At 34.8% G+C, this 23,790-nt stretch overlaps 5 protein-coding genes across 13 annotated transcripts; 2 read left to right on the forward strand and 3 right to left on the reverse strand.

Moving 5' to 3' along the window:
• Positions 1 to 92: 92 nt before the first annotated feature.
• On the forward strand, positions 93 to 2,860 carry LOC145729178 (nose resistant to fluoxetine protein 6-like). 3 transcript variants are annotated; one of them, XM_081979840.1, is made up of 12 exons: positions 126 to 461; positions 528 to 652; positions 706 to 941; positions 992 to 1,068; positions 1,124 to 1,317; positions 1,375 to 1,547; positions 1,602 to 1,773; positions 1,830 to 2,023; positions 2,078 to 2,222; positions 2,281 to 2,449; positions 2,502 to 2,644; positions 2,698 to 2,860. In XM_081979840.1, the coding sequence occupies exons 1-12, from the start codon at positions 383 to 385 to the stop codon at positions 2,848 to 2,850; spliced, it is 1,860 nt and encodes a 619-aa protein (XP_081835966.1). In that variant the 5' UTR covers positions 126 to 382; the 3' UTR covers positions 2,851 to 2,860. The 3 variants fall into 3 exon arrangements, with proteins under 3 accessions (XP_081835967.1, XP_081835966.1, XP_081835965.1); XM_081979839.1 differs by having other exon boundaries at positions 136 to 461; positions 513 to 652; XM_081979841.1 differs by lacking the exons at positions 2,502 to 2,644; positions 2,698 to 2,860 and having other exon boundaries at positions 93 to 461; positions 513 to 652; positions 2,275 to 2,412.
• Positions 2,861 to 4,881: 2,021 nt separating this feature from the next.
• Tmhs (Tetraspan membrane protein in hair cell stereocilia) lies at positions 4,882 to 9,382 on the reverse strand. Its single transcript, XM_081980432.1, has 4 exons — positions 8,965 to 9,382; positions 5,644 to 5,810; positions 5,347 to 5,592; positions 4,882 to 5,293 (listed from the first exon to the last, which is right to left on the reverse strand). Exons 1-4 carry the CDS (start codon positions 9,198 to 9,200, stop codon positions 5,094 to 5,096), a joined length of 849 nt encoding a protein of 282 aa, XP_081836558.1. The 5' UTR covers positions 9,201 to 9,382; the 3' UTR covers positions 4,882 to 5,093.
• Positions 9,383 to 10,423: 1,041 nt separating this feature from the next.
• Positions 10,424 to 14,912, reverse strand: LOC145729595 (nose resistant to fluoxetine protein 6-like). 3 transcript variants are annotated; one of them, XM_081980424.1, is made up of 12 exons: positions 14,623 to 14,912; positions 14,073 to 14,233; positions 13,789 to 14,018; positions 13,628 to 13,734; positions 12,910 to 13,103; positions 12,684 to 12,856; positions 12,463 to 12,631; positions 11,347 to 11,540; positions 11,146 to 11,293; positions 10,907 to 11,096; positions 10,708 to 10,850; positions 10,424 to 10,652 (listed from the first exon to the last, which is right to left on the reverse strand). In XM_081980424.1, exons 1-12 carry the CDS (start codon positions 14,690 to 14,692, stop codon positions 10,539 to 10,541), a joined length of 1,893 nt encoding a protein of 630 aa, XP_081836550.1. In that variant the 5' UTR covers positions 14,693 to 14,912; the 3' UTR covers positions 10,424 to 10,538. The 3 variants fall into 3 exon arrangements, with proteins under 3 accessions (XP_081836550.1, XP_081836548.1, XP_081836549.1); XM_081980422.1 differs by having other exon boundaries at positions 10,424 to 10,660; positions 14,623 to 14,895; XM_081980423.1 differs by having other exon boundaries at positions 10,424 to 10,660; positions 14,073 to 14,221; positions 14,623 to 14,893.
• Positions 14,913 to 15,008: 96 nt separating this feature from the next.
• LOC145729596 (O-acyltransferase like protein-like) lies at positions 15,009 to 22,826 on the reverse strand. The gene is made up of 12 exons (XM_081980425.1): positions 22,673 to 22,826; positions 22,105 to 22,256; positions 21,808 to 22,046; positions 18,927 to 19,139; positions 18,784 to 18,871; positions 18,560 to 18,726; positions 18,334 to 18,502; positions 18,087 to 18,280; positions 17,878 to 18,034; positions 15,479 to 15,671; positions 15,277 to 15,419; positions 15,009 to 15,221 (listed from the first exon to the last, which is right to left on the reverse strand). Exons 1-12 carry the CDS (start codon positions 22,743 to 22,745, stop codon positions 15,075 to 15,077), a joined length of 1,935 nt encoding a protein of 644 aa, XP_081836551.1. The 5' UTR covers positions 22,746 to 22,826; the 3' UTR covers positions 15,009 to 15,074.
• On the forward strand, positions 19,381 to 21,329 carry LOC145729607 (uncharacterized). Of its 5 annotated transcripts, none has more exons than XM_081980439.1 (7): positions 19,381 to 19,753; positions 19,808 to 19,988; positions 20,050 to 20,197; positions 20,249 to 20,342; positions 20,394 to 20,813; positions 20,872 to 21,025; positions 21,079 to 21,329. In XM_081980439.1, the coding sequence occupies exons 1-3, from the start codon at positions 19,655 to 19,657 to the stop codon at positions 20,166 to 20,168; spliced, it is 399 nt and encodes a 132-aa protein (XP_081836565.1). In that variant the 5' UTR covers positions 19,381 to 19,654; the 3' UTR covers positions 20,169 to 20,197; positions 20,249 to 20,342; positions 20,394 to 20,813; positions 20,872 to 21,025; positions 21,079 to 21,329. The 5 variants fall into 5 exon arrangements, with proteins under 5 accessions (XP_081836565.1, XP_081836568.1, XP_081836566.1 ...); XM_081980442.1 differs by having other exon boundaries at positions 20,394 to 20,488; positions 20,983 to 21,025; XM_081980440.1 differs by having other exon boundaries at positions 20,454 to 20,813.
• Positions 22,827 to 23,790: the final 964 nt, after the last annotated feature.

Below are 23,790 nucleotides of genomic sequence, written 5' to 3' on the forward strand. Positions count from 1 at the left end.
ATTGGACACACAAATTGTTTCAAACCAACTTTGTCCTTCATTATTATTTTAAAACTAACAATACGTATTATTTGGATTACAGGAAACACACGTCACACACAAATAATGCAATAAAAAAATTAATTAAAAAAATTAGGAGTCCGTATATGTATTGAATCGTCATTGTAATAATCGTTACAAATTTGATTATTGTTTAAAACTATCAACTGACGTACTGTTCTAGTCTTTCCACACTACTCATAATGTGAACAATTTTAGTGTCAAGCACAAATAAATGAGGACGTAAAAAATGCCATCTTACACTATTTACTTAATAAAAATTGCAACATTGCATATTTAACACAAAAAGTTACGGTAATACAAATTTAGTACCCTGAGAAATATGAATACTTTATTGGTATTAAGTGCGGTGTTTATCGTATTTTTCAAGCAGGTTGCTAGTGGTGACATCAATGTTGAGGGTAAGTTTTTACCATATAAATTAGCAGCAAGTTAATATGTGTCAATATTAGATCCGATCTTTAAAGATCTGCCTCCTATTTTCCGAATTGATGATGAAAATGCGTGCAGAGGTGACGATAAATTGTACTGCAAAGTTTCGGTGGTTATTCAAAGGCCTGTTTCTCAAAGCTTACACTGGAAACTAATTCAGGTTTGTAGTTTTTTTACTTTTTCTGTAATGTAACCGGAAAAACTTATTTGCAGGATACTATTAACCATCCGAAATTCTACAATCACAACGAATTATTCCATGCCATATGTGTAGAGGACTTTTGCCCGCAAAAAATAGTACAAAACAACACTATTAATTTAGCTACCAGGTTGGAGGAATGCTACAAATCAAATTACCATCATTTAGGATTGAAATTTCAAATAACTGAATTAATATGCTCCGATATACCCTCACACATTCCTGTCAGAGTGTTTGATATAGTAGTTTTGTAAGTTTTTTACTTACCAGAAAGCTTCACCAGATAATCAAATTTTCTAGAATTACAGTGGTGCTTTACTTAATCCTGACAGCTTTCGCCACCTATAAAAGCTACGTAAATCCTCATCCAGAGCAAGGTTTTTTTTTTCAGCTTTTACGTTTATTTTGTAAATGTAAGTATTTTTGTTCTAGCACACATTATAGTGAAAGCCCTGTCACTCGTGACCAACTGGAGGAAGCTTTGTTCCTTAAACGATCGTCCAGACTTTCAAAAACTGAAATTCATACAAGGGATACGGTTTTACAATATGCTTTTAGTGATTTTCTGTCACACTTTATGTAGCTACATTGGAGGATATGTTGCCAATACTGAGTATTTTGAGCTGGTACTAAATCCTCTCTTAAAGTTGTATTGATTTAAATTAAATCCTTTACTAATCTAGGTTTATCGCAATCCAGTTAGACTGTCTTTGGTCACGTTGTCTGTGTTTTTAGTTCAAACTTTTTTCCTAATTTCCGCCTTTCTGCTAGCTTACCACGTATCCCAATCAATGGAAACCTACCGAGGATCCAAGCTTAGATACGTGTTTTACACATTTCTAAATCGCTACCTAAGGTTAATTTAATTCCAAAAGCAACGAGTTAACAACTAAAAACAAACACATTGCAGAATTTTACCTCCTGTTTTTGTGATGATTTGTTTAGTGAACACCAAATGGATTATGGGCTGGTTTGAAGGACCTCTAAAGGATGTTTACACGGATAAGGAAATGTTAAGGTGTCAACAAAACTGGTGGACCAACTTTCTTTTTATCAATAACCACTACGATGAAAACGAAATGGTTTGTAGTAAGTAATACATCAGGTCAGTACTTGATTAAAGTATTAATAATTTCAGTGCTATTTTATCACTTGGTACTTGGCAGCTGACACTCAACTCTATTTAGTTTCGTTAGTGGTGCTTTTGGTAATCTGGAAATTCCCTCAAAAGCGAAAACTTGTAGTGACTTCAGCAATTTTAATAGGAATTTTAATTCCCACTTTAACATGCTACAAATATGGTTTGGATATAATATACCGGGTTACACCTGAGTGAGTGTATTAATTCACAATACAACAGCGAGTAAATGTAATTGATTTGGACAGGAACTCCAAAAAAGACAACTTTAGGTCGTTCAAATTCAACGCAATTTACACGTCAACCCAAACTAACATGGCTTCTTACATGGTCGGTTTGGCTTTGGGATGCTTTTACTTTTACTTGGATAAGCACAGAAAATTCAGGAAGCACGTAATTCAACCCAATAATTTGTTAATAATAATTATTGTACAAAAATGTCAAGTTTTAGCTTAATTTTAAGTGGATGTTCCTGTTTACAGTCCTTCCATTCACTATGATTAGTATCGCATCTCAAGATCATTCCAGATTTGTCAGTATTTTACTCTCTGGATTGGTAAAGCCCTGCTACGCTTTGGGAATTGGAGCTGGAATTGTGGCAATGTCTCAGCAAAAAAATGGTATTAATTTAAAAAAAAAAGATAAGTAAAACACTAACAAAAAAATGTCTAGGGATGATTAAACGAATCTGCGAACTTAAACCGATACTATTCATGGGAAATTTCACTTACAGTACTTACGTAGTTCAGTTTGGGCTTGTTTTTTACCGGACTGCGGCAACTACAAAACCGCTATTCGTTTCGGACTTTGTACTGGTACCTCTAAATCGCTAGAACCTTAACAAAATTGTAATTTTAATGGTTTTTAGGTGACGTCATTCTTGCAGGACGCAATTCTTTCTATATCGTGTGGATTTTTGATGCACATTTTGGTTGAAATGCCCGCTCTTCAACTACAAAAAACTTATATACCGCAAATTAGACAATTAAACACTAAACCATATTCCAAACCAAATACATGATTTTATAGAACTACTTTGTGTTTTTTTCCTGTTGAATTTAAAGCATTCAAGTCTATGGTGTATTTTATGTTCTATTATCATTGAAACAGTGTACTTATTGGAAACTGGACAGCACTATTAGTTTATGTGAACCATCCAAAATAGCGTTGTCATTTCATTGATTCGGCAATTAGGCAAACGTCAAGCTGTTGACAGATGACTGACAGTTTCTTTAGTGCAACAAATATTTAAATCAGTTGTTCAAACACATTTGAACAAAGACAGTCAGGAATAAAATGGCCTGTTAAACCCACTTGCAGTAAAAAAATGACTGTTTTAAGCACATTTTTGAAATCCTCATCAAATTTCCTTTCCAATAACCTGAAAAAATGCTACAAAATTCGGTACAGTCAGGGAGAAAAGTGGAGGCGAAGTTTCAACTGCCATAAAGACAGTTTGAAAAGTCAGTCAGGAACAAAATGGCCTGTTAAACCTACTTGGAGTGAGAAAATGACTGTTTTAAGCACATTTTTGAAATCCTCATTAAATTTCCTCTCCAATAACTTGAAAATACACTACAAAATTCGGTACAGTCAGGGAGAAAAGTGGTGTCGAAGTTTTAACTGCCAAAAAGACAGTTTGAAGGGTCAGTCAGTAACAAAATCGCCTGTTAAACCCACTTGGAGTGAGAAAATGACTGTTTTAAGCACATTTTTGAAATCCTCATTAAATTTCCTCTCAAATAACCTGAAAAAACACTACAAAATTCGGTACAGTCAGGGAGAAAAACGAGTCAAAATTTCAGCTGCTATAAAGTCAGTTTGAAAGGTCAGTCAGGAACAAAATCGCCTGTTAAACCCACTTGCAGTAAGAAAATTACAGTTTTAAGCACATTTTTGAAATCCTCAGCAAATTTTCTCTCCAATAATCTGAGAAAACACTACAAAATTCGGTACAGTCAGGGAGAAAAGCGGTGTCAAAGTTTCAACTGCCATAAAGACAGTTTGAAAGGTCAGTCATTAACAAAATCACCTGTTAAACCCACTTGGAGTGAGAAAATGACTGTTTTAAGCATATTTTTGGAATCCTAATTAAATTTCCTCTCTTATAACCTGAAAAAACGCTACAAAATTCGGTACAGTCAGGGAGAAAAACGAGTCAAAATTTCAGCTGCTATAAAGTCAGTTTGAAAGGTCAGTCAGGAACAAAATCGCCTGTTAAACCCACTTGCAGTAAGAAAATTACAGTTTTAAGCACATTTTTGAAATCCTCAGCAAATTTTCTCTCCAAAAATCTGAGAAAACACTACAAAATTCGGTACAGTCAGGGAGAAAAGCGGTGTCAAAGTTTCAACTGCCATAAAGACAGTTTGAAAGGTCAGTCATTAACAAAATCACCTGTTAAACCCACTTGGAGTGAGAAAATGACTGTTTTAAGCATATTTTTGGAATCCTAATTAAATTTCCTCTCTTATAACCTGAAAAAACGCTACAAAACCGATACAGTCAGGGAGAAAAGTGGAGGCGAAGTTTCAACTGCCATAAAGACAGTTTGAAAGGTCAGTCAGGAACAAAATGGCCTGTTAAACCCACTTGCAGTAAGAAAATTACAGTTTTAAGCACATTTTTGGAATCCTCATCAAATTTTCTCTCCAATAACTTGAAAAAAACGCTACAAAACCGGTACAGTCAGGGAGAAAATTGGTGGCGAAATTTCAACTGCCATAAAGACAGTTTGAAAGGTCAGTCAGTAACAAAATCGCCTGTCAAACCCACTTGGAATGAGAAAATGACTGTTTTAAGAACATTTTTGGAATCCTCATTAAATTTCCTCTCCAATAACCTGAAAAAACACTATAAAATTCTGTACAGTCAGGGAGAAAAGTGGTTTCAAAGTAACTTACCCATCACTACTTTATGGTAAATCGAAATGATCTCTCTCTCTCTCTGGATCAGTATTTGCGTAAATGACAGTGCAGTGTTCATAGTTTGTGATTGGTCAAGAAAAAGCTGCTTTTTTGACCAATTACACACATATTACACAATCAAACAATTTTTCAAAATATACAAATTTATTTTTACTCATAAATATGTTCTGCAACATCTAAAAATACTGGTAAATGCTGGTATTTTAGGTAAAATTGTATTTTTCTAACAAAGTTTGTTTCCTGGACAGTACAAATTAAAGCTAGTCACAGACTCTTGCAAGTTATTGTCCATATACTTAATTGAAAAATACCTAATTAATTATAATACTCAATAATATTAAAGCTGGAAATTCCTATGCAAGGAATGTGGATGGGAGTAGTGTCCTGAATGAATTGATCTGGGTACAGTCCTTTGAGAAAATTGTGAATAGGTATCATCCTGTCCTGGAGGCATCATTAACACTGGGTGCATGTTCAATGATTTTCTTGAACCCGCTATACTAGCAGAATCACTCACATAAGCACTATTCATTTCACCTGAAAGGGGATTTTATTTAACGATTTGCATGAACTGAATAGTTTCATTGAACCTTTGAATAAACTAGCTGGAGCATAATTGGGCTCCGCCTGTAGAGTCACATGTCTAGTTGCCAGGATAAAGGCTAGAGTTGCCAAAACAATGGCGTCTAAACAGCCAATAGCTGCTAAAATATAGGCCCACCGTATAGTACAATCACCAAATTGGTACTGGTTAGCTGTGCTACCGCACACCCTTTGGACGTTATCTTCAGACCATCCGTAAGGGTAAAGGGCGCATCCTGCTATCATTGCAGTACCTATACATTTCAACAATTATTATGTGACAAAGCAGTTTAAAAATCGCTTACCTGAAATAAGTTGCATCCAACCAGAGACGTGAAAAACGGTGGTGGAATGGCAAAAGAAGAAAAACAACATGGCCCCGATGGCTAATATCGAGGTAACTACTGCAAGGCCGACTAGGGCTGTGGCCCCTTGGAAGGCTCGATTTTGCATTTGAACAACGTCATCCAACCTGTGAAAATTAATTGTTTTATTATATTTCACAGAAATATCTGGCTATTTCAGCAATGTACTTTTCGGACTACTTTCTCGTAAATAATTAAGGCGCACCCTGTTTGTAAGCAATAATCGACATTCATGGTAACACAATAATGAAATATTAATGAGATGCACTTGTGTAGCTTCATAGTTATTTAGTATTTTGCAAGGCAAAGTTACTCAAAAAATGTTTAGCACAAGTAATGGAAAAATAGAATTTGTAAAGCTGAAACAAATATTTGGCCAATTTCAAGAAAGCAACAATATAATGATTAATAAGAAAACCAAAACACAAAAAAATCCATAATAAAATTGCAGAAAAATCTATTTAACATTAACATCAATTAATGTTAAATTTGTGTCATAGTTTGACATTATTAATTATTGAGCCATCATCGCAATTTTAGTAATTATCTTGATAAAACTGAAAACCCTAATCATAGAACCAACTAAAAATAAGTGCGTGCGGTACTTTCACTATTAATTGTTGCAATAAAAGTGATTCTTTAATAATGCCCAGCTTGTGCACTATAAAAGCCGTTATTGAATAAACAAACGTTTAAAATGAAAAGTGAGTGTAAAATTACACTTTTTTAGTGGCAATGCAATGCTATGGAAGTGTGCAATCAACTTGCACCAATTACTACATAATCATAACAAGAAAACTGATTCAGTCGCCGTAATATAATTAACGCAAACAAAAACAATGAGGATCGTTAACCCTTTTTTGCGCAACTAATTAGAAAAAAAAAATCACCAAAGTGAATCGTCATTATTCCATGCAGTTGTGACAAATGGCAGATTTCCAATTTAATCGCATTTAAATTAATAATAACGAGAAATTGTCTTCGTGTTTACATAACCAAATTGGTGTTTGATTATCATAATTATATTGGTTTAATTCAGGCTTTTTAAGCAATAACGAAGTTTCACGGTACAATTGATTAGAAAATGTTAAATTTGGTGCATTTTTGATTAAAACTGTGGGAAAATATTACCCAATAACGGGTGTTCAATAATTGTTATAGTCAGGTCGCCTATGGATGGCAATTGTCACAAAAAGCGTATGTCTTAGATAACGTTGCAAACAATTATTATATGACAGCTGTCATTTCAAACCATATACGAACTTATCAACGGACCTACGTTCATGCTAAAACGAGAGAACCACAGCCAACTACGACCATAACAATTATTGAACTTCCTTTATTACCTCTCAGTCAAAAAAACTGACACGGTTGGGCTTTTTCCTGAGTTGCTGTTACAATGCAGCTTGAAAAACTTGGCAAACAAAAATAACTTACCCAAATAACCTCAAATTTTGATTTTAAACCGTCAAAATGCATCTAATCCTCAAAAAACTCAATTTCCACAATACAAACAAACGCACACTGTCACCATTATTTCCGCCATATTGGAATTTTTGACAAGCACCTTCTAGTATAGTAAGCGGTGATTGAACCCATCATGGCCGCATTCGTTTTCAAGCTCTATGAAGCGAGCAGAGCGTTTTTGACGTCACAATGACGTAATTTGACAGTTGGTTAAATTATGCTTTTGCTAAATTACGTCATCGTGACGTCAAAAACGCGCTGCTCGCTCCATGGCGCTTGAAAACGAATGAGGTCGACGAATGTGACCTGTGATAAATTGAAATAAAGTAGTTTATACAGGGTGATTCCAAAGTTGGGGATTTCCTTTCACCTGCGAATAGGGCTTCAAAAAAAAGGGTTTTTTTTCGTTTAACGCTTTTTTGAAATATGAACAATAACGAAGATACAGGGTGTATCATCTTTTCAACGATATATAGAAAATTTAGATTGGAGAGCAAATTACAGCGTCACAAGGCTTCAAACCTGGCAACATCGCTGCAAACGCACAAAAAGTGATTCAATTTTTGAATTAGAATATCTCAAAAATTAAGAAAGTTAGAAAAATTGTTCAACCATCATTTTGTAGCATTTTTCATTCTCTTACCAATGATATATAGAAAATCTGGATTGGATGGCAAACTACGGCGTCAGAAGGGTTTAAACTTGGCAACAACGCTGCAAACTCACAAAAGTGACACAATTTTCGAATTGAAATTTCTCAAAAACTGAAAAAGTTAGAAAATTCGCTCAACCAACATTTTGTAACATTTTTCATCCTCTTTCTAATAATATAGAAAAAATCTAGATTGGAGGCCAAATTACAGCTTCACAAGGCTTCAAACCTAGCAACAACGCTGCAAACTCGCAAAAAGTGACCCAAATTTTGGAATTAAAATATCTCAAAAACTCAAAAAGTTAGAAAATTCGTTCAACCGACATTTTGTAGCATTTTTCATCCTCTTTTCAACGATATATAAAAAGTCTATATTGGAGTGCAAATTACAGCTTCACAAGGCTTCAAACCTAGCAACAACGCTGCAAACTCACAAAAAGTGTCCAATTTTGTTGGTTTTCCAGTTTTGTTTGTACCTACAACAAGTTGAAGTCAGTTGAACTGTGTAAACGTAGTCTTTTATAAATTTTACTATACAGGACTTGTTATTACCTTTACACCAATAGGTGCGTTTACTTCGGGATTAGTTGCAGAGAAATTAGGTCTGTTCGTAAAGGAAATTTCAAACTGGTTTCCAACTGAAAATCGGAAAATTGTTGGCTTCTATTGATTGAATTCTCACGTGACATTGACATTTTAAGGGTAATAGCTGGACATATTACTCTGATTATTTGTTGGAGATTCGTTCTGCGAACAGACCTATTATAAGGCAGTTGTAAACATACATTTACACCTATTTTTTAAATTTCACTTGCCTTTTTAGTGATTACTATATTTACATAGTATTATAATCAGCTCACCAAATTCTGTTCTGGAACGATTTTCTGAGCCTACTATTATTGTATGTATTTAGTATTTTTTGGCAATAATTGATGTAAATACTCAATCTTCCAGAAATTTAACCAATTTGTAAGTAAATTATACCTGTTCTAGTTAATAACTAATTACAGTATAATGGTTGCAGTATTTAGGTTACAATCTCAGTTGCACTGAATTAATTACCAACAGACTGTGAAAGTGTGTCCTCTATATCTTGCTTCCTCATTCCCAAACCATATAGGTGGAGTAAATAACACACTAACCTTCCTCTGCAAATTTCCCCAGTTTCCTCGGCATGACACACCGTCCAAAGTCCAAACTTTCCCGGATTTTCCCCGTTCACGTTCCCGATCCATTCCGGAGTGATAAAGGACACCACAATGATGATCGCGTAGCAAATCGTGAAAATGGCCCACAAAACACCGATCGCTTTAGAGTTTCGTACGTAGTTGGTCGCGTAGATTTGGGACGAGTCGACGTATTCGATTTTGGAACCCATGATGGTAGATCCGGTTCGATTTTAATTAAGGAAAACTCGTTCTACACTTCTACAGTAGTATCGACATTGTTTCGGGCTAAGGTTGAACAGCTGCGCTGTTAAAATTCGTGTGAACGTAGCATACTTAAATTTAACTTAAGAGAATAATGAACTCCCACCATAATACCCATAGATTCACCTTTCTATCTACCAGCCTACCTGTTTGAAGTGCGGGTTACGTGAAGACGACGGTGCCTAAAGTATATCTGGTTGCATAACCAAGTTATATGGCAACAATAAACAGTTGTGTTGAAAATAAACCATTTCGAAAAAATGTATTTAAGACTTTCTTTAATTTTAGTATCTCGGTAGTATGAAGAGATAGACAGGCCATTTTTAACTAATTTAATTTTTATAAGATATTATTTATTATTATACAGGGTTAGCCACTCAAACCGTTCCTTAAAGTAATTGGAATTAAAAGAAATTTGATGAATGCTATCTTTTTTCAACTTGCTTATTTTAATTGGAGCACCCTGTATACTATTGTATTTTTCATGTATCATAACCTATATTTTATCCACAACGGTTTTCGAGATATTGGCGTTTGAAAAAATGACACTTTCAGATTTTCAAGTGTCATAACTCCTAATCAGAATGAGATAGAGCAAAACGGCCTGAGTGTTCTTATCTAACTTTTTGAGATCTTGATGAGAATTTTGACAGGATTTTAGTGGCTATTTGTATCTGGAAATATTGAAAAATCACTAAAACCTTACATTGTCTACGTTTTTTGCTGTTTTTTTAAGGGTGTGACATTCTAAACCAATTCAATTACCCTTAACTCTCATAGTTCTGCGTTTAAATTATTTTTCTCTGAGACACCCTGTATAAAAAACTAGGATTTATACAGGTGTGATAAATCCAAAACCGACCATAGGAAAACCGTGTAACTGACAGAGAAACGTAGATAATTGCATGCGCGGGACAAAGACAGTAAACGAAAAAAATATCAAGTAGGCCATATTTTCAGCGCGCTGTTGCCAAAATCCAGCACCAATTTTGTCGACGGTATTGGATTTTGGCAACAGCGTACTAAAAATATGGCCTACTTGGTATTTTTTTCGTTTACTGTCTTTGTCCCACGCATGCAATTATCTACGTTTCTCTGTCAGTTACACGGTTTTCCTATGGTCGGTTTTGGATTTACCACACCTGTAGAGGGTTGGTAAGTAAAAACCAAATTCACTTTCTTATAAAATCTCATTCTCAACAACTTTTCAGGAATCATTGGGTCCGTTTTCAAGATCCAGAGTTTCTAAAGACTTTTCTGATGATTTTTTCCCCATTGACGATCTGTTATGCTTCCTTGCACCCACACCTAACATCTTCTGTAGTGCTGACACTGGCATTTCGACTAAAAGACACAGTACTGTTCCTGCTAAATAGGATATGGCAACATCTCCCAGAACGCTTAAAAACTTAAACCTAATTAGTACACTATTTATTGCTAACGGTTCAAACTTACAATCATACTGTCATTGGCTGAAGAAGGATATCTTCGATATCCAGCTTTTCCTCTTATGAATAAGGTGTGAACTATGTAGGTACTGTAAGTTAGACGGCCCAGTACTTGTACCGGCTGCCATTCCAAAACCCAGCGAGCAAACCCTAAAAAAAAATCAAAAAATAACCAAAAATGGAATAAAAAGGTTTAGAAAACGCACAGCCAATTTTTTGAGTAAATCCAAATATTCCTAGGCCAATCCCGAGGGCAAAAAGGTTTTTACCACACGCCCAGTATAAAGCACTTTTTAATGGTGTAACCTCAAATTTTGGATCATAAAACATTGCTGCTATCAACACCACAGATATACACATTCCAAATGTTAAAAACCACCACAAAACTTTATGGACCTAAAAAAGTTGTAACAATTTTTGGTTTTGTGGTACTGCCCTTACTTACCATCCGTATAGTTAGGGTGGTACGGCGGTATTTGTAGAACAGATACCCAAAAACCATGCCAGTGGTAAAACCAAACAGGTTTGAGTGTCCGGAACTGTACAACGCCTTCCAAACCTCAAGTTTCAGTAAGTTGAGTTTGTAAACTGCTCTAGAAGCTTGTTCTAAATTAGTTTACATAAAAGCAGTTATAAAATCACTTACTCCGGATATTGCCTGACTATTATATCGTACTTAAAAACGTAAGCAAGAACTCCAGGAAGAATAAATCCAATTACCAACAAGAATCCAAAAATGTGTTTCAATTTTGATGGAAACTTAGTGATAACGTACAGTACCACAATACTAAAGAGGAACAGTTGCATGTCGGCTGCAATGTACCAAGTTTGATGAAGACACTACAATTTATTACAATATATAATAGTATATTATGTTATTAGGCGTAGAAAGAGGCGATATTTCTACGTCCGTGTAACGTATATTATTTTTTTTTCAAGCGGCACGCGGGACCTACCAGGAATCAAATTATTTAGCGTATTTGACGCTATTGCTGCTAAAGGAGGTGGTGTACAACTTATTTTATCACTATCACTCATTTCGGCGATTTAGGTCGCTTTACGGCTTCACTTCACTGAAACTTTATTTGACAATACAACAACGCAATTAGTAATAATTTTGAATTAGTGTGCCATGGACATCACGATTTTTGACAGATGACACAGTGAAAGCGTAATAAAGTAAACATAGGATGTGTATCGTTTCCTAGCCAGGTTAACCGATTAATTCGGACTGGTAAATATACACGGTTACTGAAAAAATATCATTCTCATAGAACAACGGAGATTTGAAGTCAGAAAACCAGAGCAAATGGCCGATAACATTTTTGAAAGCCTATTTTCAAGAACTGCGTTCCGTGTAAATTCGGAGCGCGTAACCGTAATCGACAGATGACGCTAGACAGCCTTGATACGCCCTCTGTTAGACAACTTTGGAAATAGCTTCGTGTTGTTATGGTATTAGTTGATTTTGAACTTGATCACAAATTTAGCCCTGACACCTTCAGGAAAACTGTATTTCAGAATAAGAACATGAAAGGATTGTATTGCAGAGCCAAGCCAATCAAAGCAAAGTAAGTGTTGCATTAATTTTATCTGCTTTTTTCTAAATGCAACGCTTTTAGCCTGGACCAAGTTCTGGACATTATTTTTCTACTTCCTAGGATATGAAATAGCCTTTCTACGCCGGCAGTACAGGTACACACTTATTTTAGACCGCTTGAAAAAAAAACTATTTTTTTGCTGTGTTTATGTAAATAAATACCATATTGTCACTAGCCACGTAATTGTTAATAAACAAAATATTCGTCCACCAATTTGAGCGACAATTCCTATACTCCTCCCCAACGAAAAAGTCCCAGTACGGTCCTTTGGAAATGTGCACAAACCACGTACTTTCAAACCCAATAATAACCGCCAAAACTGGTACCAACCTGGAAAATTTAGCTCTATAGTACCACCTCCCATCCCTCTACACACTTTTACCTAACGTATCTGTTAACCACAGCAAAAAGAACGTGAATTAGTTGGATTTTCTTCGAATCGCCATCGGCCATGTCAAAAAAATGATAGGAAAGCAACCAGCCTGATATAAGGAAAAAAGTCTGGACCACATACCAACCATTTGCGATAAACATGTTGAGGACCAGTTTGGTACTCTGGAATTGAACTAAATCATGTTCATATGGCTAGTATTGATGGGTTGACTCACGTTTTCAGTGTATCGTGGATTTGACACAGGGCCGCCCAAAATGGCCATAACAGTATGAGACATAATAACGCAGATCATGTTATAAAACCTGATACCCTGGATTGATTTTAGTTTACGATGATCCGCATTGTCATTGGTTGATCTCAGTCTGTGCCAGTTTTTCGGTATAGAAAATGCAGCAATAAATTTAACACCTAAAATTCATTTATCTTACATAAGGAAATTAAATAACTAAGTGGTTAATTGGTTGGCTATATCTTCAATATCTCGGTAACGTGAAGAGCTGGAGAGGCCAGTTTTGGCTCATTTTATAGTATTTTTTACCCTCTTTCTAATGACGTTTAAGCGAAATCTATAGGAGTTCAAATAAAAAAGTTACAATCATTCAAAAATTGAAAAAATACCATTTTTGCAAAAAGTGCAATTTTGGCAATTTTTTATTTTACTCCAGGAGGGTTCCAATGCACAGCAAAAGGCATATTTATACCAAAGGACCTTAAATTAAGTGAAATCAGTGCAAAAAAATACTTTAAAATTAGTCATTCAAAAAATGTTTAAATATAACTCATTTTGACACATTTCATGTATAATATCATATACTATCTTCATTTGTTTCTGAAATATTTGTCATTTTAAGTAAAATTTAACTTTTGCATTACTTACAACAATTTGATTTAATTAAAATGACTTGTAAAGTAGTAAACAGTTAAATACTAACCTGTCGTGGCATTTTTCTTGTACGAGGTCATCTGGTTGTCATTCACTGACCATCTTTCGTAAAACGAGGCAATTAAAACAAACAAAATGTATATGGACATAATAGTTCTAGAAATTAAACGTGCTACTAATTAAAACAACTAGTAAAGTTATCTTACTAACGCATATGCAATGTCATAAGCATCAATTAAGTAATCGGATCCATTTGTTTGACAGTTTAAGGTAGAAATACTCCCTTTCAAGCCTTTTTCCCTATATTTTTCGTTGTAACATTTTTTGATTGACTCCTTAACAGTGCTATTTTGACCGTAATAAGGGGCGCAGGTTTGTGGTACGCAAATTCCATGCCTTAGCTTGTCGTGCCTGTAGTTTTGTGGATTTGAGCTCACATTCTAAATTATTTTTTTTAATTTTAACGTGTAATTTGAAGGAAAAAATTAACCGACCTTAATTATGTTCCAGACATTATTAGTGGTATTTCCTAACGGTTTTAGTGTAAATGTAAAAGTGCAATATAAAGTCTTATTTTCATGCAAAAGACACTGATCAAAATTGTCCAAATAGAACAGCTCAGGCATCAAAGCATATTCTGACTCTAAAAATAAAACTACTTAGATTTATATTAATCAAATTGAAATACAGGTGTGGTAAATCCAAAACCGACCATAGGAAAACCGTGTAACTGACAGAGAAACGTAGATAATTGAGATAATTGCATGCGCGGGACAAACACAGAAAACGAAAAAAATATCAAGTAGGCCATATTTTCAGCGCGCTGTTGCCAAAATCCACCCCGTCGACAAACAAAAATAACGACAAAATTAATTTATGTCGACGGGGTGGATTTTGGCAACAGCGCGCTGAAAATATGGCCTACTTGATATTTTTTTCGTTTTCTGTGTTTGTCCCGCGCATGCAATTATCTACGTTTCTCTGTCAGTTACACGGTTTTCCTATGGTCGGTTTTGGATTTACCACACCTGTATATGAACTTACCAGCAATTTCTCCACTGCTTAAATGACCACTTATCACAAAAATTACCAAAATCCACTCTGACGTTTTCATAATGGACTCAAGTCATTTCGTTGCCCTGTTCGTCAACAACTAAATTCAAAGACCGCAAGCAAACATCCACGTATGGTTTGATAATGTCGTTTTCGCAATTCTTCAGCTATTTCGTTTACAAATGCAGAACAATTGACCTCTTGCAAACTGGGGCTATATGTGGATGACCGCATATTTAAAAGTGACATTCTGCAGGCTTTTTCTGCCATTTACAAGCTGAATTTAATGGTTGTTTTGTTTAAAATTTGCACGCAGAAAGCGTTTTATTACAAAGATTTTATCAGTAAATTAGTCAATGTTTGGTCAAAAAATCAAATTAATAAATACACAAAATTTTATTTATTAAAAAAAAAACAACAAATTTTCAGGCCTCTATAAGGGATCATTCGTCTTTTTGATCCTCCTTCTTGAGATCTTTCCCTCCTCCAAACACCATCTTTTGCATTTCGGACAAAGGCAGTTCGAGCGTTAAAGCTAGGAGAAGTGCGGCAACATAGGTTATCCCTAAATCTCCCAATAAGCCCCACAACTGTAATAATAATTTATATAGAATTAAGTATTTTCAAATAACATTAATCTCTTACGATTTGATAGTCTGATATATACGGTGGGAATCTAGCTAGAGCAGGCCTCATTAAAATTAGAGACATGTGGATCAAATAAGCGCTGAAACTGAGTCGTCCCAAAACATATGTTGGTCCCCATTCCAGTGTTCGTTTAGCCAGCCCTAAGAGAATTACAACAAAACTGTCACAAAAATCACTTGGTTTGGTTCTATATACTTACATCCAAGCCCTTCAGTCATTCCATAAGTCCCAGTACCGATTACAAAAGCAAATACTGGTCTGGATAGAGCCACATAAAGTGAAGCCCACATGATGTGGTGTTCAGTGTTTTCGTTCAAAATAATTGCTCCTGGTACTAGAACCAATGTTAGTCCAAGTCCCCATGTTAGGATCCACCACATAATCACACGAAACTATTAAATAACACATTTTCAATCAGTTTATACATACAGGTGTGGTAAATCCAAAACCGACCATAAGAAAACCGCGTAACGGACAAAGAAACGTACATTATTGCATGCGCGGGACTAAGACAGAAAACGAAAAAAATATCAAGTAGGCCATATTTTCAGCGCGCTGTTGCCAAACGCCAAGTATCACTCAAATACCGTCGACAAAATAACTTGGCGTTTGGCAACAGCGCGCTGAAAATATGGCCTACTTGATATTTTTTTCGTTTTCTGTCTTAGTCCCGCGCATGCAATAATGTACGTTTCTCTGTCCGTTACGCGGTTTTCCTATGGTCGGTTTTGAATTTACCACACCTGTATGAATTGATATAGGTAACATGTGTCATGTCATATGTATAGAAAATCCATGATAAAAACAGAGCGAACTATTGCAAACCAATGCTCCAGTTGTCACATTTGAATCACTTTTCACGAAGTGGTCACGTGACCAACTGTTGAATGACGTCACACATCCGTTTTGGTACACTGACACATGTCACCCTGTAGAGCATTGATTTTCAATACTTTTCTCTCTCGTTCGCAATTTGCACGTCATTGAGTTGATGCTTCATCCAGCATGCCAAGTAAATTTGACGTCACGATGACGTAATTTAACAAAACAATATATTAACCACCTGTCAAACTACGTCACCATGACGTTCGGTTTTTTATTATTAAATATAAAGGCAAAGTAAATCCAAATTCTCATCATCTGAAGAATCAATTAACAAACCAACCAAATCTCGACAAAATTGACTATTTTGAGTATCCTTCAAAGACAGTCAGGTGACCATAAAAAAGATAATTTACGCTGTGAAAATTTGCTAAATGAAATTTGGACAGTGACAAAATATTTAACAGTCACGTGACTCTGACAATTCGGTTTTCGATCTGGCAACACTGTACTAGCCAAGTGACACTAGTCAAAAACAGTCACGTGACCATAAAAGGTAAACTGATTTACAAAAGTCCTATTTAAACAGTTATGGAAGGAAAAATTGTAAAACACAAGTCACTTGACCAAAAAAATTGTAATTTTTGACAACACCGTACAATCAAAGTGATACTACAGTAAAAAACAGTCACGTGACCATAAAAATGTTGTTTCAACTGGAAAAATTCGTTAAATCTCATTTAGACCATGGTAACAGCTGAAATAGTTAAAATATACGTCACGTGACTAAAATTTACATTTTTGAACTGGCAACATTGTAAAGATACAGTGGCTTTTATAAAAAAACAGTCACGTGACCATAAAAATGTAGTTTCAACTGTAAAAATTCGCTAAATTTCATTTAGACAATGGTAAAAGCTGGAATAGTTAAAATATACGTCACCTGATTAAAATTGAAATTTTTAAACTGGCAACATTGTAAAGATACAGTGGCACTTGTCAAAAACAGTCACGTGACCTATAAAAAGTAGTTTCAACTGTAAAAATTTCCTAAATCTCATTTAGACAATGGTAAAAGCTGAAACAGTTAAAATATACGTCACGTGACTAAAAAATGCAATTTTTGAGCTGACAAAATTGTATAGGCAAAGTAGCTCTTGTAAAAAACAGTCACGTGACCATAAAAATGTAGTTTCAACTGTCAAAATTTGCTAAATCTTATTTAGACAATGGTAAAAGCTGAAACAGTTAAAATATACGTCACGTGACTAAAAATGCAATTTTTGAACTGGCATTGTAAAAACACAGTGTCACTAGTCAAAAACAGTCATGTAATTATAAAAAAGCTAATTTGAGCTGTGAAAATTTGCTAAATGAAATTTAGACAGTGGTAAACATTTTAATAGTAAAATACCCGTCACGTGATTTTGGAAATGCAATTTTTGAGCTGGCAACACCGTACTACCCAAGTGACTCTAGACAAAAACAGTCACGTGACGATAAAATAGTAGTCTGAATTACCAAAATCTTCAAAATCCTATTTAAACAGTTATGAAGACAAAAAGTTGAAAAATAAAAAATGGTAATTTTTAAGCTGGCAACACCGTACAGTCTAAGTGACACTACAGTTAAAAACAGTCACGTGACCATAAAAAATATAGTTTCAACTGTGGTAAACTCGCATTTTGAGCTGGCAACACTGTAAAGACATGGAGACACTAATCAAAAACAGTTACGTAAAAATTCGCTAAATCTCATTTCTGACTGAATACTAACCTTGGTATTAAATAAGGGTACTTCATCATTTTTGTGTTTATGAAAGTAGTACCCATAAGTAAGTCCTACAACGGGTGCAGCCAAGTTTCCAATAAAGCTACACAATTGATAGTGGAATTGGAAACCTTCAGTAATATGCCTAAGCTCGTAGTACCTCCTAATTAAAATTGGGATAAATACAGGGCGGACGAAAAAAACTTGAAACTTACTCTGCCGCTGGCATTACCAAAGCAGTGAAATCGTAGTAGTAATTCTGCATAAAAGTTCCTATTACATTAATCAAAATTGTGATGCCAAAAATTTTGTAGGCGTGTTTCTCGTACGACTTTACCAACCAAATTAGTAATAGGGATATGATGAAATACTGGGTGTCCAAAGCTAAATACCACGTAACTGCCAAACACTATAACAGAAAATTGTAAACTCAAATAATTGAATGGAAAGCGTTATAGCTACCATATTATTTGGTTGATACCAATTGTTGATGTACAAAATGTTTGACCAACCCTGTTGCCTACACCTTTTGTACTCGTTACCAATCATCCCGTCCCAATTAGGGCCAAAACCTAAATGACGTAGGATGGTAGCATGGAATAGTACAGTGGCAAATACTGTAGGTGTCAATCTATTTAGGTACCAAAATCACTAACTTTACAAGTCACAATTTTCTGTACAGACTTACCTAAACAGCCTATTAGCTAGAATGAAGATTACAGTTTTAAGATCCATTTTCTTCCCTTTCATGTGATCAAAAATTCCGTTTGAAAGTAGGAAAGATGAAATTAAGAAAAAGGTGGCAACGCATAAAGGACCACTGGCCAGAAAAAGTGATGCAACTTTCTGGTGCATCTATAATCGCAAATCTATCATCTTGTAAGTTTGATTTAAAAAAAAAATGGTACTTACCAGTTCAGGGTATCTGGTATTCGCTACTGGAACTGAGAGAAATCCCAAAATAGTATGCGACAGCACCACTAGAGTAGTATTGTATACCCTTGAATTACACACGTACAAATATTGACTGATGGAAAGACAATTAGGGTACAAACCTAACTCCCTGAATGTGACGTAGTTTTTCTATTTCTTTAGTACTGTTAATAGTTTTTAATCGGATCCAGTTTCTGGTTATGGAACCAGCCAAAACCAATTTTCCGCATTTTGTTTGCGACAATTTAGCGTATTCTTCCGGTGGCTTGTATCTTGCGATACCCTCCACTATGGTGGAGTAGAAAATGAAGGTTAAATAACTTATAAACAACAACCTATAAACAAAAACAATTTAGTTCCCACTTTGTTCGATTAACGAGTCCACTTGTGCAGTATTTGCGATGCTGCAAAAATCGCATTCCACTGCCTCACATATGGTCGAGGGCACTGGATGGGAGACCTTTTGAAAATGCATTCGTATTTCTTAGCGATTAGGTGCGACCTGTAGCGCTCTCTTTCTAACACGCGCTTATTAAATGAACGCAAGTTTGATACAAACCTGACCTTCCCGATCTCGGCGTTTAACGATTTTTGTGCGTTGTTGCCAGATTGCTTGACCGTTTGCTGTTTTTGTTTTTGTTGTTGATGACTTGACTAAAAACTGCACAGAGAGACAACTAATTTTAACAACTTGAGAATTTTGTGGATATATCTCATATTATTCAAGTGTTTTTACGGTTAATTGGCATTATTTATTGCAGTAGTTAATAGTTATTTAGTTCGTTTTGGTGTGTCTGTGTAGGACATATTAATATTACCTATTATTTTGGTGTTTAAGAGTGAGTGTTGTATGTTAATAAACATGGCTTTAAATAAACAAAGCCAGCAGCTTGTCGCTGCTTTATTATCATTTTGTGAACGTGAACTCCCTTTGGCTGCTGTGAGAGAAGTAAAACTAAAATTATTGCAATAGAGTATTTTTGTTTATCAACAGTATTTTTAGCGTGTAGCTGAAGCACTTGGGCTTGGTGTTTCTACAGTAAGTGCTATATCACAGAAAGTCAAGCAAGGCATTCCGTTAAGTTCACCAAAGAAAAGTCCAGGTAGGCCAAAGTCTATTAAGGACATTGCCAATATTGATGTTGCAGCTATTCGCAACTCCATATATGAGATGTATGAACAAAGTAAGTTGTTTTGTTTATTTTATGTCCTGTTCATTAATGTTTTGGTAACACTTTTTTTTAGAAGAACACATAACCAGGGAAAGTATTTATGAAAAGTTAAGGAGTAAAGAAATTTTTGTTGGTGGATTAAAATCATTGTGTAAAGTGCTTCACCTGAAGAGGATTAATGGAACTTCCTGATATAGCTTTTAAAAGAATTCAATTCTTAGGCAGGTATGTAGAAATAAAGCAACAAAATCTCTATCAATTTGTTTTTACAGATGAGACATGGATATTCCAAAATGGGACCCCAGGCCATTCCTGGCAGGATGAAAGCAAACATAGTGTGAAAAGCACCAGGGTAGATGGCAAAAGGTTAGCTACAAGCAAAACTCTTTAAGTCAAAATTTAACTATATTTTTTTAGAAAATGCTTATCTTTTTGTTTTTAATTTTGCATGATACTAATCTTGATGCTTTTTGTCAGAATCCCATCTGGAAATTACGATTTATGTATTAGATGTTGAAACTAATGCTACTGGAACATTTAGATTCATTATTCTTCATGCGAGTAATGAAAATGGATTTATTCCGGGTGCTGAGCTCATATTTGCTTCAAAGAGCCAGTCTGGGGATTATCATGGTGAGATGAACCAGGAAAATTTTCTAAAATGGTTTTACGAACGATTGATGCCAAGTTTAACCCAGCCTTCCGCTATTGTTTTGGATAATGCACCCTACCACAATCAATTAATCAAAAAAATTCTAAAAGTATTCAGGAATGGTTAAGGAACGTCAACTTTAACCCAGATGCCTTTAAAAATGAATTATTAGGACTGGTAAAGCAGTGAGATGTTGATAACCATTCATTCACCTGTTCAGTTGCTTAAATTAAGTATTTATAGGAACAAACCTTAGAAGCTATACCTTATTGACCAGATAGCAGAGCAACATGGCCATACGATTTTTCGTTTACCCCCATATCACTGCATTTTCAATGCAATTGAACTGATAAGTGTCCAAAAACTACTATAATATGCATATTGGCAGGGATGGCAGGTAAAATTTGTCTAAAGTCTCTATGACTAATTTTAGCAGCTATGATGTTTCAGATCTATTGATAACGCTCTTAATATGTGGAAGGAAGCTTTAACAACCGTGATAAAATAATTAGATATTAGATCTGCTTGTTAACATTGCTCTAGGCTATACTGTGCTATTACTATATTGCACATTTAAGTTACAATATTTATGTAATTATTACTTATTTGCAATTATGCAGATTTTTAAACTAATTATAAGTAGTATAATAATTGTTAGTTCTAAGATAATAACTTTTAATTAAAATATTAAATTTAAATAATTTTTTTGATTTTGCTTTTAGAAGCACAAGATAGTTTTAGCAATTTTCAAAAGGATTAGGAAATAAACCTGAATATTGACTAATAATGTTATTCAAAATTATCTGTTAAAAAACTGCCTCAACTTCTATACAGATGTGGTAAATCCAAAACCGACCATAGGAAAACCGCGTAACGGACAGAGAAACGTAGATAATTGCATGCGCGGGACTAAGAAAAAAAACAAAAAAAATATCAAGTAGGCCATATTTTCAGCGCGCTGTTGCCAAACGCCAAGTTATTTTGTCGACGGTATTTGAGTGATACTTGGCGTTTAACAACAGCGCGCTGAAAATATGGCCTACTTGATATTTTTTTCGTTTTCTGTCTTAGTCACGCGCATGCAATAATGTACGTTTCTTTGTCCGTTACGCGCGTTAAACGTCAATGACGTGCATCACTCTCATTAGGGCCCTCGACCATAAGAACAAAATAACTTACGCAGCGCAAACATCCAGAGTGTCAACTGGATACTTAGATTTGGCAGTTTCACAAGACAACCTTGTGATAGTTCCTTTAACTCCATACTGCTCAAACTTCCTGTCATAACATTCTGTTAACTTTTTTTTCAGATTAGGATCAGTTTCTACCACGGGTTTTACGTCAGAACAAGTAGTTGGCACGCAAATCCAATGTCGTATGTGATCGTGCCTGTAGTTGGTTTCTACGTCACTTAAATTCTGAAACAATAAGCTGTAATTAGCAATTTTATGGGCCACGTGAAATCAGCAATTTTACCTTAATTATGCTCCAGGTTCCTGAAGGTTGCTCTTTATCAATGGGTTCCAGTTCGTAGGTCAAAGAACAGAAAAATGCATCGTCTTTTAGCATCATACATTGGTCGTAATTGTCGTAGTGGAAGACTTCAGGAATTTTGGCGTATTGTTGTTCTACAAGTATGATCGAAAAAGTTCTAATTAGTTATCCCAAGCAAAGTCTTTAGAAGCTGACCAGTTGATAACTTACAAAAATTATGAAATTCAACATCACGTGATTCTAGCCTACAATCGTTCGTATTCCAACAGAACATACTCAAATTAACAATAACTTTGGCAACAATGTACTGACTTTAGCCTTCCATTACGGAATTGAAGATGTCTCTAATTACGTCACGGTGGATCGTGCCAGGCTCATTTCAACATTGTATTTAAGCCTTTTATAAAAATACTGCCGATTTAATATTGAAATGTAAGACTTTAATAGTTACATTATATTTTACACAAAAAAAAATTCAAGCAAACCGTAAAAATACTCAATTTGAATCTTAACACATAATTTCATATATTTTCTCTGTCTGTATTCTTACCAGTAATTTCAGTGTAAACTCCATGATTGCCAATTGACCACACAATGAAAATACTTAGAAATTTTTGAAACATTTTCTGATCGACCAGCTCAAGAGCTCACACAACTCTGACACTTGTTTGAATGCTATTTTTGGCCAAAAGTAGTTAATTTATCGCCATTTTTTTTTAATTAATGCTATTAACAATGCAAAACGATTTAAGTTGTTACAAACTAATTAAAAAGATATGTATTTAATTATTGGTTTGATGTCACGGTTTCAATTAAGTATATTGCTTAATTTGGGCATATAAGTTAATTTCGTGTAAAAGTACCTTGTCAATAAAATTGAAATGTTGACCTCTGTGCCACTTTTTCAGAAATTATTCTTCCAATATTAATTGATTTTGAGCTGTCAATCCTTTTTTTTTATGGTATTTATCACAGTTTGAATGAATTAAAGGTTGTTTATGGGAAAAGTGCAACACGTCCTTGGATTTTAATGTCAAATTACTGGTAACTCAGCAAATTTCAGGACCGTAATCTGAAAATACTGACTGAAATTGTGTTTCATTGCATTTTAACTGACAATCCTTTTTTTATGGTATTTTTACACAGTTTGAGTAAAGTAAAGGTTGTTTATGGAAAAAGTGCAACACGTCCCTGGATTTTAAGGATAATTTACTGTCCACACAGCAAATTTCAGGGCCGTAATTCCCAAATTCCCAAAATACTGACTGAAATTGTGTTTCATTTCATTGTAACTGGCATTCTTTTATCTTTTTTGGTAATGGTTACAGTTTCAGTAAACTAAGGTTTGTTTAAGAGAAAAATACAGTACGTCTCTGGATTTTAATGTCAATTTACTGGTTACTCAGCAAATTTCAGGACCGTAATCTTCAGATTTCGAAAATACTGGCTGAAATTGTGTTTCATTGCATTTTAACTGACAATCCTTTTTTTATGGTATTTTTACACAGTTTGAGTGAAGTAAAGATTGTTTATGGAAAAAGTGCAACACGTCCCTGGATTTTAAGGATAATTTACTGCCTACACAGCAAATTTCAGGGCCGTAATTCCCAAATTCCCAAAATACTGACTGAAATTGTGTTTCATTTCATTGTAACTGGCATTCTTTTA

Source organism: Ips typographus, linkage group LG5 (genome assembly GCF_016097725.1).
Source record: "Ips typographus isolate SLU linkage group LG5, UJ_Ityp_2.0, whole genome shotgun sequence".
NCBI lineage: Eukaryota > Metazoa > Arthropoda > Insecta > Coleoptera > Curculionidae > Ips > Ips typographus.